The sequence below is a fragment of the Carassius gibelio genome, chromosome A17 (assembly GCF_023724105.1).
Source record: "Carassius gibelio isolate Cgi1373 ecotype wild population from Czech Republic chromosome A17, carGib1.2-hapl.c, whole genome shotgun sequence".
NCBI classification, from domain to species: Eukaryota; Metazoa; Chordata; class Actinopteri; order Cypriniformes; family Cyprinidae; genus Carassius; species Carassius gibelio.
Genome location: NC_068387.1, coordinates 6,145,297 through 6,160,136, shown reverse-complemented (window position 1 = coordinate 6,160,136; position 14,840 = coordinate 6,145,297). Strand labels below are relative to the sequence as shown.

Sequence of the window (14,840 nt, the reverse complement as noted above, 5' to 3'; positions counted from 1 at the left end):
GTGCGTGACTTCAAATGATGTTCGACTTCGCCAATCGGAGATCACTAAAAATAACTTTAAAGAGGTGTGTGAACTTGCAAGCACGATGTCAGACACTGTAATATGCTCTGGTCCCCTCCCTGCTTACCGTGGTGACAAGATGAATAGCAGATTGTCATCACTCAATGGCTGGATGTCTAAGTGGTGCCCACAGAATAACATAGGTTTCATAGACAATTGGACGAGCTTTTGGGGCAGACCTGACCTGTTTAAAAGAGATGGTCTTCATCCCTCCTGGGGTGGGCCACTCTTCTGTCTAGAAATATGGCACATAGTCTTAGTGTTTATACTTGACTAACTGGGGCCCAGGTCAGGAAGCAGACAGACTGGCTAAACCGACCGTCTGCTAGCTGCCTCCAGTCACAGAGGTCAGTTAATTCTCAGCACATAGAGACTCTTTCACCTAGATATCACACTATAGAGACTGTGTCTGTTCCCCGAACTAGAAAATACAAAAAACGTCCAAACCAAGTTAAGATTAACAATTTAATTGAGGTTCAACAAATAAAAAACAAATGCAATATGGATAAACAAATGATAAAGATTGGCTTATTGAATATCAGATCCATTTCTACGAAAACACTTTTTGTAAATAATATGATAACTGATCATAATATAGATGTGCTCTGTTTGACAGAAACTTGGCTAAAACCTGATGATTACATTATTTTAAATGAGTCCACCCCCCAAGATTACTGTTATAAACATGAGCCGCGTCTAAAAGGCAAAGGGGGAGGAGTTGCTTCAATTTATAACAACGTTTTCAGGATTTCTCAGAGGGCAGGCTTCAAGTATAACTCGTTTGAAGTAATGGTGCTTCATATAATATTATCCAGAGAAACCAATGTTAATGATAAATCCCGTTATGTTTGTACTGGCTACTGTATACAGGACACCAGGGCACCATACAGACTTTATTAAAGAGTTTGGTGATTTTACATCCGAGTTAGTTCTGGCTGCAGATAAAGTTTTAATAGTTGGTGATTTTAATATCCATGTCGATAATGAAAAAGATGCATTGGGATCAGCATTTATAGACATTCTGAACTCTTATAGACATTCTGAATTTATAGACATTCTGAATTGGTGTTAGACAACATGTTTCAGGACCTACTCATTGTCGAAATCATACTCTAGATTTAATACTGTCACATGGAATTGATGTTGATAGTGTTGAAATTATTCAGCCAAGTGATGATATCTCAGATCATTATTTAGTTCTGTGTAAACTTCATATAGCCAAAATTGTAAATTCTACTTCTTGTTACAAGTATCGAAGAACCATCACTTCTACCACAAAAGACAGTTTTTTAAGTTATCTTCCTGATGTATCCAAATTCCTTAGCATATCCAAAACCTCAGAACAACTTGATGATGTAACAGAAACTATGGACTCTCTCTTTTCTAGCACTTTAAATACAGTTGCTCCTTTACGCTTAAGGAAGGTTAAGGAAAACAGTTTGACACCATGGTATAATGAGCATGCTCGCACCCTAAAGAGAGCAGCCCGAAAAATGGAGCGCAGCTGGAGGAAAACAAATCTAGAGGTATTTCGTATTGCTTGGCGGGAAAGTAGCATATCCTATAGAAAAGCATTAAAACCTGCTAGATCTGATTACTTTTCTTTTCTTTTAGAAGAAAACAAACATAACCCCAGGTATTTATTCAATACAGTGGCTAAATTAACGAAAAATAAAGCCTCAACAAGTGTTGACATTTCCCAACACCACAACAGTAATGACTTTATGAACTACTTTACTTCTAAAATCGATACTATTAGAGATAAAATTGCAACCATTCAGTCGTCAGCTACAGTATCACATCAGACAGTGCACTATAGACCCCCTGAGGAACAGTTCCACTCATTCTCTACTATAGGAGAGGAAGAATTGTATAAACTTGTTAAATCATCTAAACCAACAACATGTATGTTAGACCCTATACCATCTAAGCTCCTAAAAGAGGTGCTTCCAGAAGTCATAGGTCCTCTTCTGACTATTTTTAATTCCTCATTGTCATTAGGATATGTCCCCAAAACCTTCAAACTGGCTGTTATTAAGCCTCTCATAAAAAAACCACGACTTGACCCCAGAGAACTTGTTAATTATAGACCAATCTCGAATCTCCCTTTTCTGTCCAAGATACTAGAAAAGGTGGTATCCTCACAATTATATTCCTTCTTAGAGAAAAATGGTATATGTGAGGATTTCCAGTCAGTCATAGTACTGAGACTGCTCTCCTTAGAGTTACTAATGATCTGCTCTTATCATCTGATCGTGGGTGTATCTCTCTATTAGTTTTATTGGATCTTAGTGCTGCGTTTGACACAATTGACCACAACATTCTTTTGCATAGACTTGAACACTTTGTTGGCATAAGTGGAAGTGCATTAGCATGGTTTAAATCGCACTTATATGACCGCCATCAGTTCGTAGCAGTGAATGAAGATGTATCATATCGATCACAAGTGCAGTATGTAGTACCTCAAGGCTCAGTACTAGGGTTGCTACTCTTCACGCTTTATATGTTACCCTTGGGAGATATCATCAGGAAACATGGTGTTAGCTTTCACTGTTATGCTGATGATACTCAGCTCTATATTTCCTCGCAGCCCGGTGAAACACACCAATTTGAAAAACTAACGGAATGCATAGTCGATATAAAAAATTGGATGACGAGTAATTTCTTACTGTTAAATTCAGAAAAAACAGAGGTGTTAATCATAGGGCCTAAAAACTCTGCTTGTAATAACCTAGAACACTGTCTAAGACTTGATGGTTGCTCTGTCAATTCTTCGTCATCAGTTAGGAACCTAGGTGTGCTACTTGATCGCAATCTTTCCTTAGAAAGCCATGTTTCTAGCATTTGTAAAACTGCATTTTTCCATCTCAAAAATATATCTAAATTACGGCCTATGCTCTCAATGTCAAATGCAGAAATGTTAATCCATGCATTTATGACTTCAAGGTTAGATTATTGTAATGCTTTATTGGGTGGTTGTTCTGCACGCTTGGTAAACAAACTACAGCTAGTCCAAAATGCAGCAGCAAGAGTTCTTACTAGAACCAGGAAGTATGACCATATTAGCCCGGTCCTGTCCACACTGCACTGGCTCCCTATCAAACATCGTATAGATTTTAAAATATTGCTTATTACTTATAAAGCCCTGAATGGTTTAGCACCTCAGTATTTGAATGAGCTCCTTTTACATTATACTCCTCTACGTCCGCTACACTGTAAAATGTAATTAGTTGACCTTACTTAAAAAAAGTATGCAAACTCATTGCCTCAAAAAAATTAAGCAAAGTAAGCTTAAGATAAAGGAGTTAGAAAAGCTTGTTTATTTTAAGTGTGCAGTACTAAATCAAGTAGTACCACTAATACGTTTTTTTATGTTCATGTAACTTAATAGACATGATTTGTGTTAACTTAATTTTTTCATTTTGTGTGGATTGCTTAATATAAATTTAACCCCACTTAGAATTACTAAATACCTACAACTTAACATTTTTAGTTCTGCGCACTCTTTTTTTCAAGTTCACTTAAATTAAAGAAACCAATTTCCTTGAATGGGTCCTTGTTGCAGCTGCCCAGGTTTGGGTCCAACCTGTGGCCTTTTTTCTCTCTTTATCTATTTTTGCTGTTACTATCTGATAAAGGCAAACACACCACAAACATATACTTTAAAAGAACACTCAATGGGTTGATTCAGCTCCATTACAACATTTATTCAATGCACATTCAAGTACAAACAGCAGTTAAACAACAAAGTTGTTGTTTGATTTAACTGTAGAAAATAAAGGAAAAATATAAAAAATAAAACCACATTTCTGTGAGCTAATAAGAGTCTCCCAATATTAAACAGGTAAAAACCTGATAACTACAGGACTTCAGTGCATGGAAAAATCAGTGCATTTCTGATCAAAGCTGTAAGTACAACAAATGCTTTTGTTTCTCAAATTGAACAGTCCAAAGATTAAACCACCACAAAGAAAAAAAATCAGTCCTTGGGGTTTGTATTTGTACTACATTAAAACTATTAAAAGTTTTCCAAAAACACAAATGTAAACAGGACAACCTTGCTAGGTTAGTTTCTGACATTATCATCTAATAATAACTAACCACACTTTGCAAACAGCTCTATTTCCACCATTAGCATACCTGCATAACATGGTACAGACTTCAATGGAATTTTTCTTTTCTTTTTTAAAATTAGATCGTAAATTAGCGTGAACAGTTGCATGAAAGCATCAAACTTTCTCTGATAACAGGAGAACATTAATGGCTGCAAAGCTTACAAAGTGCTATCTGACAGCTCTTTACTGTTCTAACCCAGAAGACTGTTCTTCAGAGTTAACAGTTTTGATGGGAGTTTTTTCTTTCCCAGTCCAAGCATCACAGTCTGAATGAAGTTGAGTGTATTTGCCATGCATTTTGGGTAATCCAAATGCAATACATATGTAAGTCCAAACAACAGACAAACTGCCTGAGGCAAGTTTTTAATATGATCCATGACAATACCTCCCTCCAGAATGATGGCAGTGGAGATGGGCTGGAGGTCCACTGAGCTTTGACCCTCATGAGGACTATCTTCACTGACAACTGTCAGCACACCAACAGTGATGCATTCTAGGGCCTCGTCTCTCGTTGTATCCTACAAAGAAACACATTCTTCAGCATTGCAATTTATGCTATTCTAAAACATTTATTTTTAGTGTTGTAATGTAATCAGAGAATATGGCTTTAAATATGTTTTCACACTGGATTGTTACAATAAAGCAAACAAAAACTTTTCAACCTAGACTCCAACTCCTTAGATTTTAAATGTATGAATGTGTATAACGTTTTTTTGTGGAAAATTTTATTTTTATTTACTGGCTGTTTACATATCTCTCAGATTAGTTGTAGAGGTATTGCTATACAAAATACATCAGTCACTGTACAAAATGTATATTGTATATCGAGCGGATAGAATTACATATTCTATGTCAACACAGGTATAGTTTTATATTCATGCAGACAAACTTTTTCTTATGTGCAAGTACTTACAGAGCAGGTCTTGTAGAATTCACTGGATTCATCACAGAGTAAAATGGGAATGCCTTTGAGGACAACAGAGTGAAGTACTGTCACGTCTGGTGTCTAATGATACACAGAGAGAGAATAGACCAGTTAACAGAGTAATTTGCAAGACACAAGCAGACAGGAAATAAAATAGGTTGGTCTGAATCGGCTCATTTGATGAACTATCATACAGATCAAAAGCAAAATGAACCTACTTACCTTACAGCTTATGTGCTGAATCAGCTCCCTGAGTTTCTGACCAACAGTTCCCTTCTTTGTTTTGAAGAGTTTGATGAAACGTGGCGTGTACTGGTCCAGAGCCTCAAAAAAGTCTTCCTCAAGATTCTTACTGGCGATTCTTTTAAATTCAGCAAACACCTGAAGTAGAGAGAGGGGTGGGTAGGGATGGAGAGGTGGCAGAGGTATTAACATTCCAACAAGTGTTTGGATTTCTAGCCACACACCTTGAATTTATTTTTGATTTGCATTATTTTATTGGTTGAGAATTAAAATAGCTTACCTGTCTCTCTGTGAAGAGTGCTGGCCATCGTTCAACCATTTTCAACCAGGATTGCTACATCCTCACATCCAGCTTTTCGAAACTTTGTGCGATAATTGGCCATCTTAAATTTAAGGCGGTTTATCCAGCCATACCATTTGTGTGGTCCAGGCTCAGCGAGGCAGGGGTATTTTCTGATCAGAGCTTGTGCAACACTGCTGAAGTCATCATCTTAATGGGCTATAAGTCGAACCCACAGTATCTATAGAGACAGTCCAGAAATACTAATTACATCAAATATTTGAAATTCAAAATATGCACAAAATATTCTGTATGATGAAATATACTATAATGATGAATTAATTTTAGCACACAAGAATGATTTAATTTGATTTTCTTTTGTTATAATCCAACTGCTCTGATGTAAGCATAACTTTTACTTTATCATGCAATAATAATACAGTTATTATTTTAAAATACCTTTTACTGCTGGGACTACCTATGTGTGGATTGATCACCATCTGCTTGAGCCTGGAAGGGGACAATAAAAAAAAAAAAAATACAAAATTTTAACACAACCATAGCTCACCACAACTCAAATACAAGTACATGTGAAAACTATAACATAAGCCTATAACCCACAATGACAGTTCCCAGTATTAAAATGTACATATGTACAAGATGACCTTAAAGAATAATGTAAGCCACTGAGTATGCCAGCAAATACATTCATAACAGGCTATGATAAACGGAGTGTAAAAATATTTTCAGACAGGGAGACACTCTACTCCTCTGTACCGAGTATGATCTAGGTACTACACATGGTAACCATGGAAACAGCACAGCTACGAATATCGACTAGTGTTAAGTGCTGAGTGTTAAATAAAATAACATTAAGTTAACGTAGTTGACTGTCGTGATATCCCCAATCATATGTCGAAACACAGTGGTAATCCTGTCTTTGATAAAGACAAGACTGTTATTAACTTTACAGCCTATCTTAAAATAAAATGATACATCCAGACTTGTTCTGATATTCTGCCTGAGTTTATAAACAACAGTTATAAAGCTCAGTAAACTCACAAACCGCCGGGATCAGTTTGTCATCATGCTAGTCAGATGGGCGCGGGCGCGGGCACGTTCGCATGACGAGCACGCCCGCGACCGTTACACTAAAGTTTTTCCTCAATTTGAAAGTGACTAGTCTTTAAAGTTACCTATTTTCAACACAGAGGAAGTTTTGGATTGAAAAAATAATGAAGTATTGACCAAGTTTCATCAAAATATAGCCACGTTATGTCCATGTTAGTTAGCTAGCTTTAACCGACATTACTACACACACATCAGTACTAGCAAGCACACACTGACGCTGATTTAACGTACAGAAACAAAACGGTCTGCAAAAGGTTAAAATATTTACTCACCAAATGAGTGTGCCAAGCACAAGAATCGCTGTTATGATGAAGATAAACAAAAGCGCCGTTGAAGCGATGTTTAGGTCCAGCTCCACTTGGTCAGTTGCAGGCAAAATGTGACATGTCTGCAAAATTACGAATCCCGCCACGCCAAGACCCGCCCTAGGAAGCAGCTTGATTGGTTGGGGTTAGGCAATTCACCTGGATTGGTTAAGGTTGGTCAGGGGATATGACCTGTACAAATCAGGTACGTAAGCGCCTGGCCAATAGTAGCTATTGAAGGGAGGGGCCATAGTGGTGAACAAATCTAGCGTAGAGAGGACTGATCTGCGCATGCCCACAGATCATAAACTTACTTTTTCTAAATTAATCTAACTCAAGTAAACTGAGCTGGTAAGATTTTTCAACCTCAAAGTACAAGTAACTTACTAAAAGCAAGTGTAAATAGCAGGTTGATAAAAACTGATTAAAGTCAAATTAATATTTTTAATTAAATAGCATGTTTGCATTTACAGTGTACGTTCTCAAAACTCAGGCAATTTGATAATACCTAGAACAGGGCTATTCAATTGGCGGCCCGCGGGCCACATGCGGCCCGGAAGCAACCTCCAAATGGCCCAGCCCGTGGTCCCGCCAAAAACGCGCATCCCTGCGTAAATTCATACAGTAGTACAGACCACGTAGCCTAGCAACAACGCAAACAATGCAGAGCGCGCCGGTTGTAGCCTAGATTACAATCAATATGTCTTTCTCAACACTAAAACGTAAAATTGCCAATGAAAACCGTCAGTTTAACCCTGCCTGGACTGACAAATACTTGTTTATTTTACCGCCACATCCAAACGCCAAACCGATGTGTTTAATTTGTAATGAGTGCGTTGCAGTATTAAAAGATTACAATGTGCGGAGGCACCACAATGAGAAACACCAGACTTTCCGCACCAATTTTCCCGAGGGATCTCAAGAGAGGGTAGCAAAAGTGCAGAGTTTGATTGCATCTTACAAACGGAGCAGTACTACCATGGTGCGGTCATTCACAGCCCAAGAGAGAGCTACCGCAGCATCCCTTCGTGTTTCCTGGATATTGGCAAAAAAGAAAAGGCCATTCACAGACTCTGAAACAGTGAAGGACTGTATGCTGGCCGTCGTGGATGAGGTGATAAATGACGATAAAATTAAAACGAGTGTAGCATCTGCTATAAAAAACGTACCCCTCTCAGATACTTCCAACATTCGTAGGGTTGAAATTCTTGCTGCAGATGTGTATGAAACACTGTTAGGAGACCTGATGAAAGCTGATACTATGTCTATAGCAGTAGATGAGTCCACAGACAAAACTGATACTGCTCAGTTGTGCATATATGTCCGTTTTTTTGACAGCAAATGCTTCAGAGAGGAGCTGCTCTGCCTACTACCGTTAGAAGGACACACAACGGGCGATATACTCTTTGGGAAAATTTCTGCTTTTTTTAAAGACAATGGTCTGGATATGACGCGTGTGTGCATGCTTGTGACAGATGGGGCTCCATCCATGACAGGTAAAGTGAATGGTTTGGCAGCACGTTGGTCCGCTGTTGCACCTCAGTTGATCTCCTTACACTGCATTGTGCACCAGGCGGTGTTGTGCGCAAAACTAAGTGGGGCGCTAAAAACGACCATGGACAACGTGATGGCTACAATAAATTTTATTCGCTCCACATCAAGCCTCCAACACCGCTTGTTCCGCATAATGCTGTCAGAAATGTCTGCTGAGCACCACGACCTGCTTTTGCATAATGACGTGAGGTGGCTGTCCAAAGGCAAAGCACTGGAGCGTTTCTGTGGTCTCAGAGAGGAGATCATAACTTTCCTCCGCAGCAGCAAGCAAAAAAAGGCAGAAGCGCACTTGAGTCGCATACTGGACGACAGCTTCATGGCCGATGCATGCTTTCTGAGTGACATATTCAAACACCTGAATGATCTCAATTTGGCACTACAAGGCAGAGACAAAACTGTCATCGACCTTGTGGAACAGATGCGCGCATTCCCAGTTAAACTGGACCTTTTTGCAACTGATTTGAGCACAGGCCGAATGCTGCATTTTCCGACGCTCCGCAAATGCATCTCATCCCCCGCACAAATCACGGATGTGATGACAGATTTTATTACGAGGTTGAAAATGAACTTTGCTGGTCGATTGGATGGAATTGTTCTGCCCACAGAGGTGGCCGTTTTTGTCAGAGACCCGTTCGCTGTTGCAATAGAAGGGGACTTATCCGCCAGAGCAAAGCAAGTGGTTCCTTCCATTGACGAGGGGAAATTCACACTCGAACTTGTTGACATGCGGTCATCTGTAACCATGGCACAGGAGCTTTGCACTAACGGGCCTACAATGTTTTGGACTGATGTCAACGTACATCAGTTCCCTAACATTAAGAAAGTGGCGATCGTCATGCTCAGTATGTTTGGTTCAACTTACACATGTGAGTCAAGCTTTTCACACATGAACTCCATAAAAAGCAACTCTCGTTGCTCCCTGACTGACCATACTCTCCACCAATGCCTTCGGATTGCATTGACAACTTATGAGCCTAAAGTCACTGCTCTCGTTCAAAACAAAAAATGTCACTTCTCCCACTAAATTAGCTGGATAACTGTAGCCTACATCAGTATAATGTTGGATGTGTAACAAAGGCATGCCTAATCACAAATGTGGTGATTTAAAATATGTTCCCTCAGTATGTGCAATATGTGCAGTAGTCCACCTTGAATTCATGTGTTAGTTGTGTTAGTTGTGAATACTGTGCACTTTCTTATGCACTTTGAGATGTTCCTGGGTCAAATGTGAGCAAGATGTTTATTTTGTTTCAAAAGAAAACCTAATGTTATTGCTTATCTACTACTGTGCACTATTTTGTTTTATGCACTTTGTGATCAGATAGATGAGATATGTTGCCTAGGTAGGCCTAGGCAAGAGGTGCCTAGGTCAGTTTTTTTTTCTTTTGTAAGTGGAAAAATTAGGGGCTACCTAACTTTTATAGTATTTTTATGCACGTTTTGATGTGCAAACTGACCAAAGTTAAAAGAGAAACAATGAATAAACATTACATGTATTCAATAAAATTTGTTTGTGCTGGTTTTAAAATGTGTCTTTACAAGTTGCTTCGCCGCTGAAATAACTGGCCCAGCTAACCTTCTTGGTTTGAAAATCTGGCCCAACTGATTTTGTAATTGAATAGCCCTGACCTAGAATATCAAAATCAACTGCGGGCGGCAGATCCTTTTCCTATTTGGCGCCTAACTAATTTGGCGAATTACCTACCTAACATTGTTCGGGAGGCAGACACACTCTTGCAGTTTAAATCTAGATTAAAGACCCATCTCTTTAACCTGGCAAACACATAACATACTAATATGCTTTTAATATCCAAATCTGTTAAAGGATTTTTAGGCTGCATTAATTAGGTAAACCGGAACCGGAAACTAGAGTTGGGTCCGAGTCCACCTTTGTCGAGTACGAGTCAAGACCAAGTCCACAAACATCGAGTCCAAGTCCGAGTCCGAGTCCAAAAGGGGTCGAGTTGGACTCAAGTATGAGTTCTTAAAGGCCGAGTCCGAGTCGAGTCCGCCCGAGTCCAGAAAGTAATTAAATTAAAAATGATTATAAATTGGTATTGTACATTTTTACATTCTATTAATATTTTAACCTTTCAACCCATTAAAACAATGGCAATATAAAAATGTAATAAAAAAATACCACTGTTACATCTAATCATTGCCATTGAACATTTTTATTTTATGTCAACAGAACTAGTTTCCTATCAAAAAAGGTTTCAAAGGTTTTATTGTATTACAAGTGCATGAAAATACAAATGAACCTATTTTATTATTGTATCACACTATATTGTCCTCCAGTTAAAGATGACATTTCAGTTATTTAATGCCTCTCCCCCACATTTGACAGAGGTAAAGTGCAGCCAATGAGGAGATCCTTAATGATGACATTATGAATTTCTTGTTGTCTTGGAGAACTTGCATCATAAAGTTGCATTGCTTGTTTGGTCAGTTCTGGTCTTGCAAATCCTGCAATGCTGAGCTGTGCAGCATCTGTTGGTTGCTGCTGCTGTCTTTGGTAGTCGGTTGCATCGGTTTTCGGATCACCAGTACACTGAACCGAAAACCGTTTCTTTCGGAGGCGTCCGATTTGAGAACCGATGAACTGATGATACTGCGCATGCGTGTAATTTTTCATGTATTTTGTTAAACATCGGAAAGTGTGATAAAACTATAAATATATATATATATATATACGTTTTTTTTTAAGATAGGGGCTACATGTTTCTAATCTGTATATTGTAGATTATGTATGGGCCAAAGGGGTTTTCAGGGAAGTTGGACAATAATTAAGACTCTAAAGACTCCATGTTTAATATGAATAAGGGATGATTTATGAAATATCTGTACTGTATTTATAGTTAATGATGACAGATTCACAAACTGAGTTTGTAGTAAACAGAACATGAACACGAGTAGAGCAGCTGATGATACTGAACTGCAGCATATGTGCCGGTGTCCTGACATTTTATCCTACCCTGTCAGATTTTCCTACCCGGGTTTTGAGCGATTCTCGTTCTCGAGTCAAGAACCGGTTGTATCAGTTTTCAGATCATCAGTAAACTGAACCGAAAACCGTTTCTTTCGGACGCGTCCGATTCGAGAACCGAGGAGCTGATGATACTGCGCATTCGTGATTCAGCATGAAGCCGACTGACTCACAGCGCGTCTGAACCGAACTGATTCTTTTGGTGATTGATTCTGAACTGATTTTGTGCTAATGTAATGAGTGCGGGTAAACCGAGGGCTTGAATGAAGGGCAATCTGACGAAACGTAAGTTCATTTAATAACAAATACATCGCAATGGATTATGTATCCAGTGAACTGTTTTTTTTTTTCAACCGGTTTATTGAATCAAACCGTCCGAAAGAACCGGTTCGCGGAAAAGAATCGACCTTCCCATCACTAATCCACACTGATATCCAGTGAGTGGTGCGTGTGTTTCGTCTGCAAGCATGAGACTTCTGCCTGCCGGTGTGGTGCAGTAAAATGACAGAAGGGGAGACATTGATTAATTTAGGCCTATCATTTCAATTTTATGCTGATTTTATTTAATACACATGAGGTGGACTCGACTTTACTCGGAATATTTTCCGAGTCCATAATGTTCAAGTCCGTGTCAAGTCCGAGTACAAATTCACCCGAGTGCGTGACAAGTCCGAGTTCATTCAAAATTGGACTCGAGTCCGGACTCGAGTCCGAGTCCAAGTTCGAGTACCCCAACTCTACCGGAAACACTTCACATAGCCGTACTTTCTACATCATTAGAAGAATGGCATCTACGCTAATATTTGTCTGTTTCTCTTGTTAATGGAGATGATGATTTTGCAATTGTACTGTCTTGATTAATGCTTAATTTGCTATAAACAGATGTACTGTAACCTAAGTAGCAATAATGCTTTTGCTTAAGTACAAAGATGTAACCCTGTGATTAATGCTTTATGGAAAATGTATTGTGTAACTTCACTTACATTAAGAAAACTGCTTACTTGCATGAAATGTATGTAGTGACTGATTTAGAGTAGAAACACTTATGTATTAGAAATAGTTTTTATGATAAATGGACAATATAGTATTTAAGGTGTATTTCACCGACTGTTAAGAGGAAAAAGAAGAGGAAAAGGGCTAAAGCAATGCGACTTAAACAACTGAAAGCCTCGGCAGAGGAGTTGGCAGCACTCCAGGTGATGACATCAGAAGAACCAGCGTCCGACGTCTGGGTATAAAAGACTGAGAGAGAGACTCGACCGATGGATACTGAACAAGCACAGTATCCCTCGACGCCTGATACCAGCTGATTATACCTTGATTTTGTAACTTTACTATTGTACTTTGATATAACTTTTGTTAACTTTAATAAAACTTGTAATTTATTATTGACAAGTTATGGTCTGCAAGAGTAGTAATTTAAGAGCCGTAAGCAAGAACTGACCACAGGGAAGTCTACTGAGCAAGATGTAAGTATTTTTGAAATGCTTATAGTTTTGTCCAGGGTCGACTTTCCTTACCTACCTGAGAATAATAAAGAAACAGGTAAAAGTTGTATAAATAAAGGAGACACCATAAAACACTCTTGTTCCGAGGTCGCCGTGGCCACCAGATCCAGTCTGTATCCAGATCAGAGGGTCACTGCAGTCACCCGGATCCAGTACGTATCCAGTACAGATGGTGGATCAGCACCTAGAAAGGACCTCTACTGCCCTGAAAGACAGCGGAGCCCAGGACAACTAGAGCCCCAGATACAGATCCCCTGTAAAGACCTTGTCTCAGAGGACCACCAGGACAAGACCACAGGAAACAGATGATTCTTCTGCACAATCAGACTTTGCTGCAGCCTGGAATTGAACTACTGGTTTCATCTGGTCAGAGGAGAACTGGCCCCCCCACTGAGCCTGGTTTCTCCCAAGGTTTTTTTCTCCATTCTGTCACCGATGGAGTTTCGGTTCCTTGCCGCTGTCGCCTCTGGCTTGATTAGTTGGGGTCACTTCATCTACAGCGATATAGGGGTAATCAGTCTTGACTTCACACTGCTCAGCGGGCAGGTCGTGCGCTCAGCCTCCGAGAACGCCAGGAGGGAGGGAGCAACAAATCCAAAACGGCAGGCAGGAGAATAGTTGGGCAGACAAGGGGTCAAGCGAGGTGCAGACAGGGCTGAGAACAGCGGGCAGTATCAGAGTCAAAAACAGTCCAGGTCGAAAACCAGAAGAGCGGTCCGAAATCCTCTGAGGGCAAAGCACAGGTTACACTAACTGGGCAGACAAACCAACCAGCGAACTGACCAGAACAGGACAGAACCGAAGCCAAACGCCAAAAGGTCACAGAACACACTGACAAGGATGGGTGAAAATCAAGCAGAATAAATAGGGTGAGTAATGAGATAGAGGGAACAGGTGCGTCAGACAAGCCGCAGCCTAGATTGCAGAGCGAGATCAGCTGGCGCTAGGGTGAAGGGAAGAAAAACCAGAAAAATATATAAAAAATCAGGGAGAAAAAAAAAAAAAGGAAACAAAATGAAAACAAGTGTAGAAAAATGAGTAGAAATGAAAAAATATATATATAAACAAACAAAGTAAGAAAAAGGAAGAAAAAAGGACAGATCATACCCGAGTCCTGACACCAGGGTCATTCTGTACACACACACACACACACACATACACATATAATTAGTTCACAGTTTTACGAAAGCTATGAAATCCTTATAATCAAGTGATGATAAACTTACTCGTTGCAAATGAATAACGTTAGTGAAATTAAAGAGAGATGCTTAGCTCCATCCCTAATCATGGCAGTGTTGTCAAAGTGCTCACTGTACAAATTGTACTCATAACACAATTTTGTTGATGATATAAACTACGATATAAGTTAAAAAAATTATCAAAAAATAATTTCAACTTTGAATTCTTATAAGTCGCAGCTTTCACACCTAACTAGCGATATAGCTAGCTATTAATATTCTGACACTGGTGGCTAATTAATCTATTAACATAATGTTAAAAATGACAAAAAAACATTCAGAAACGACTGTTCAGTCTTACCCGTGACAGATAATACACGTTATGTATTTTTGTCATTGTAACACGGTTAGTAGATGCACAATCTGCCAAGGAGTCAGGTATATATTTTTTTCTGTCCCGATGTGAGAGTTGTGATGGAGAGTTGCCCGCACCAATATGGCGGCGACGTTGACGTGCGGTTGAGCGACCAATGAGGCGTCACTGATCTGTCAGTG

General features: G+C 39.3%; 1 protein-coding gene across 1 annotated transcript; it reads right to left on the bottom strand.

The window, feature by feature from the left end:
• Positions 1-3,555: 3,555 nt before the first annotated feature.
• Positions 3,556-5,662, bottom strand: LOC128031591 (uncharacterized). Its single transcript, XM_052619916.1, has 4 exons — positions 5,624-5,662; positions 5,323-5,481; positions 5,089-5,181; positions 3,556-4,693 (listed from the first exon to the last, which is right to left on the bottom strand). The coding sequence occupies exons 1-4, from the start codon at positions 5,660-5,662 to the stop codon at positions 4,367-4,369; spliced, it is 618 nt and encodes a 205-aa protein (XP_052475876.1). The 3' UTR covers positions 3,556-4,366.
• Between the last annotated feature and the right edge of the window lie 9,178 nt (positions 5,663-14,840).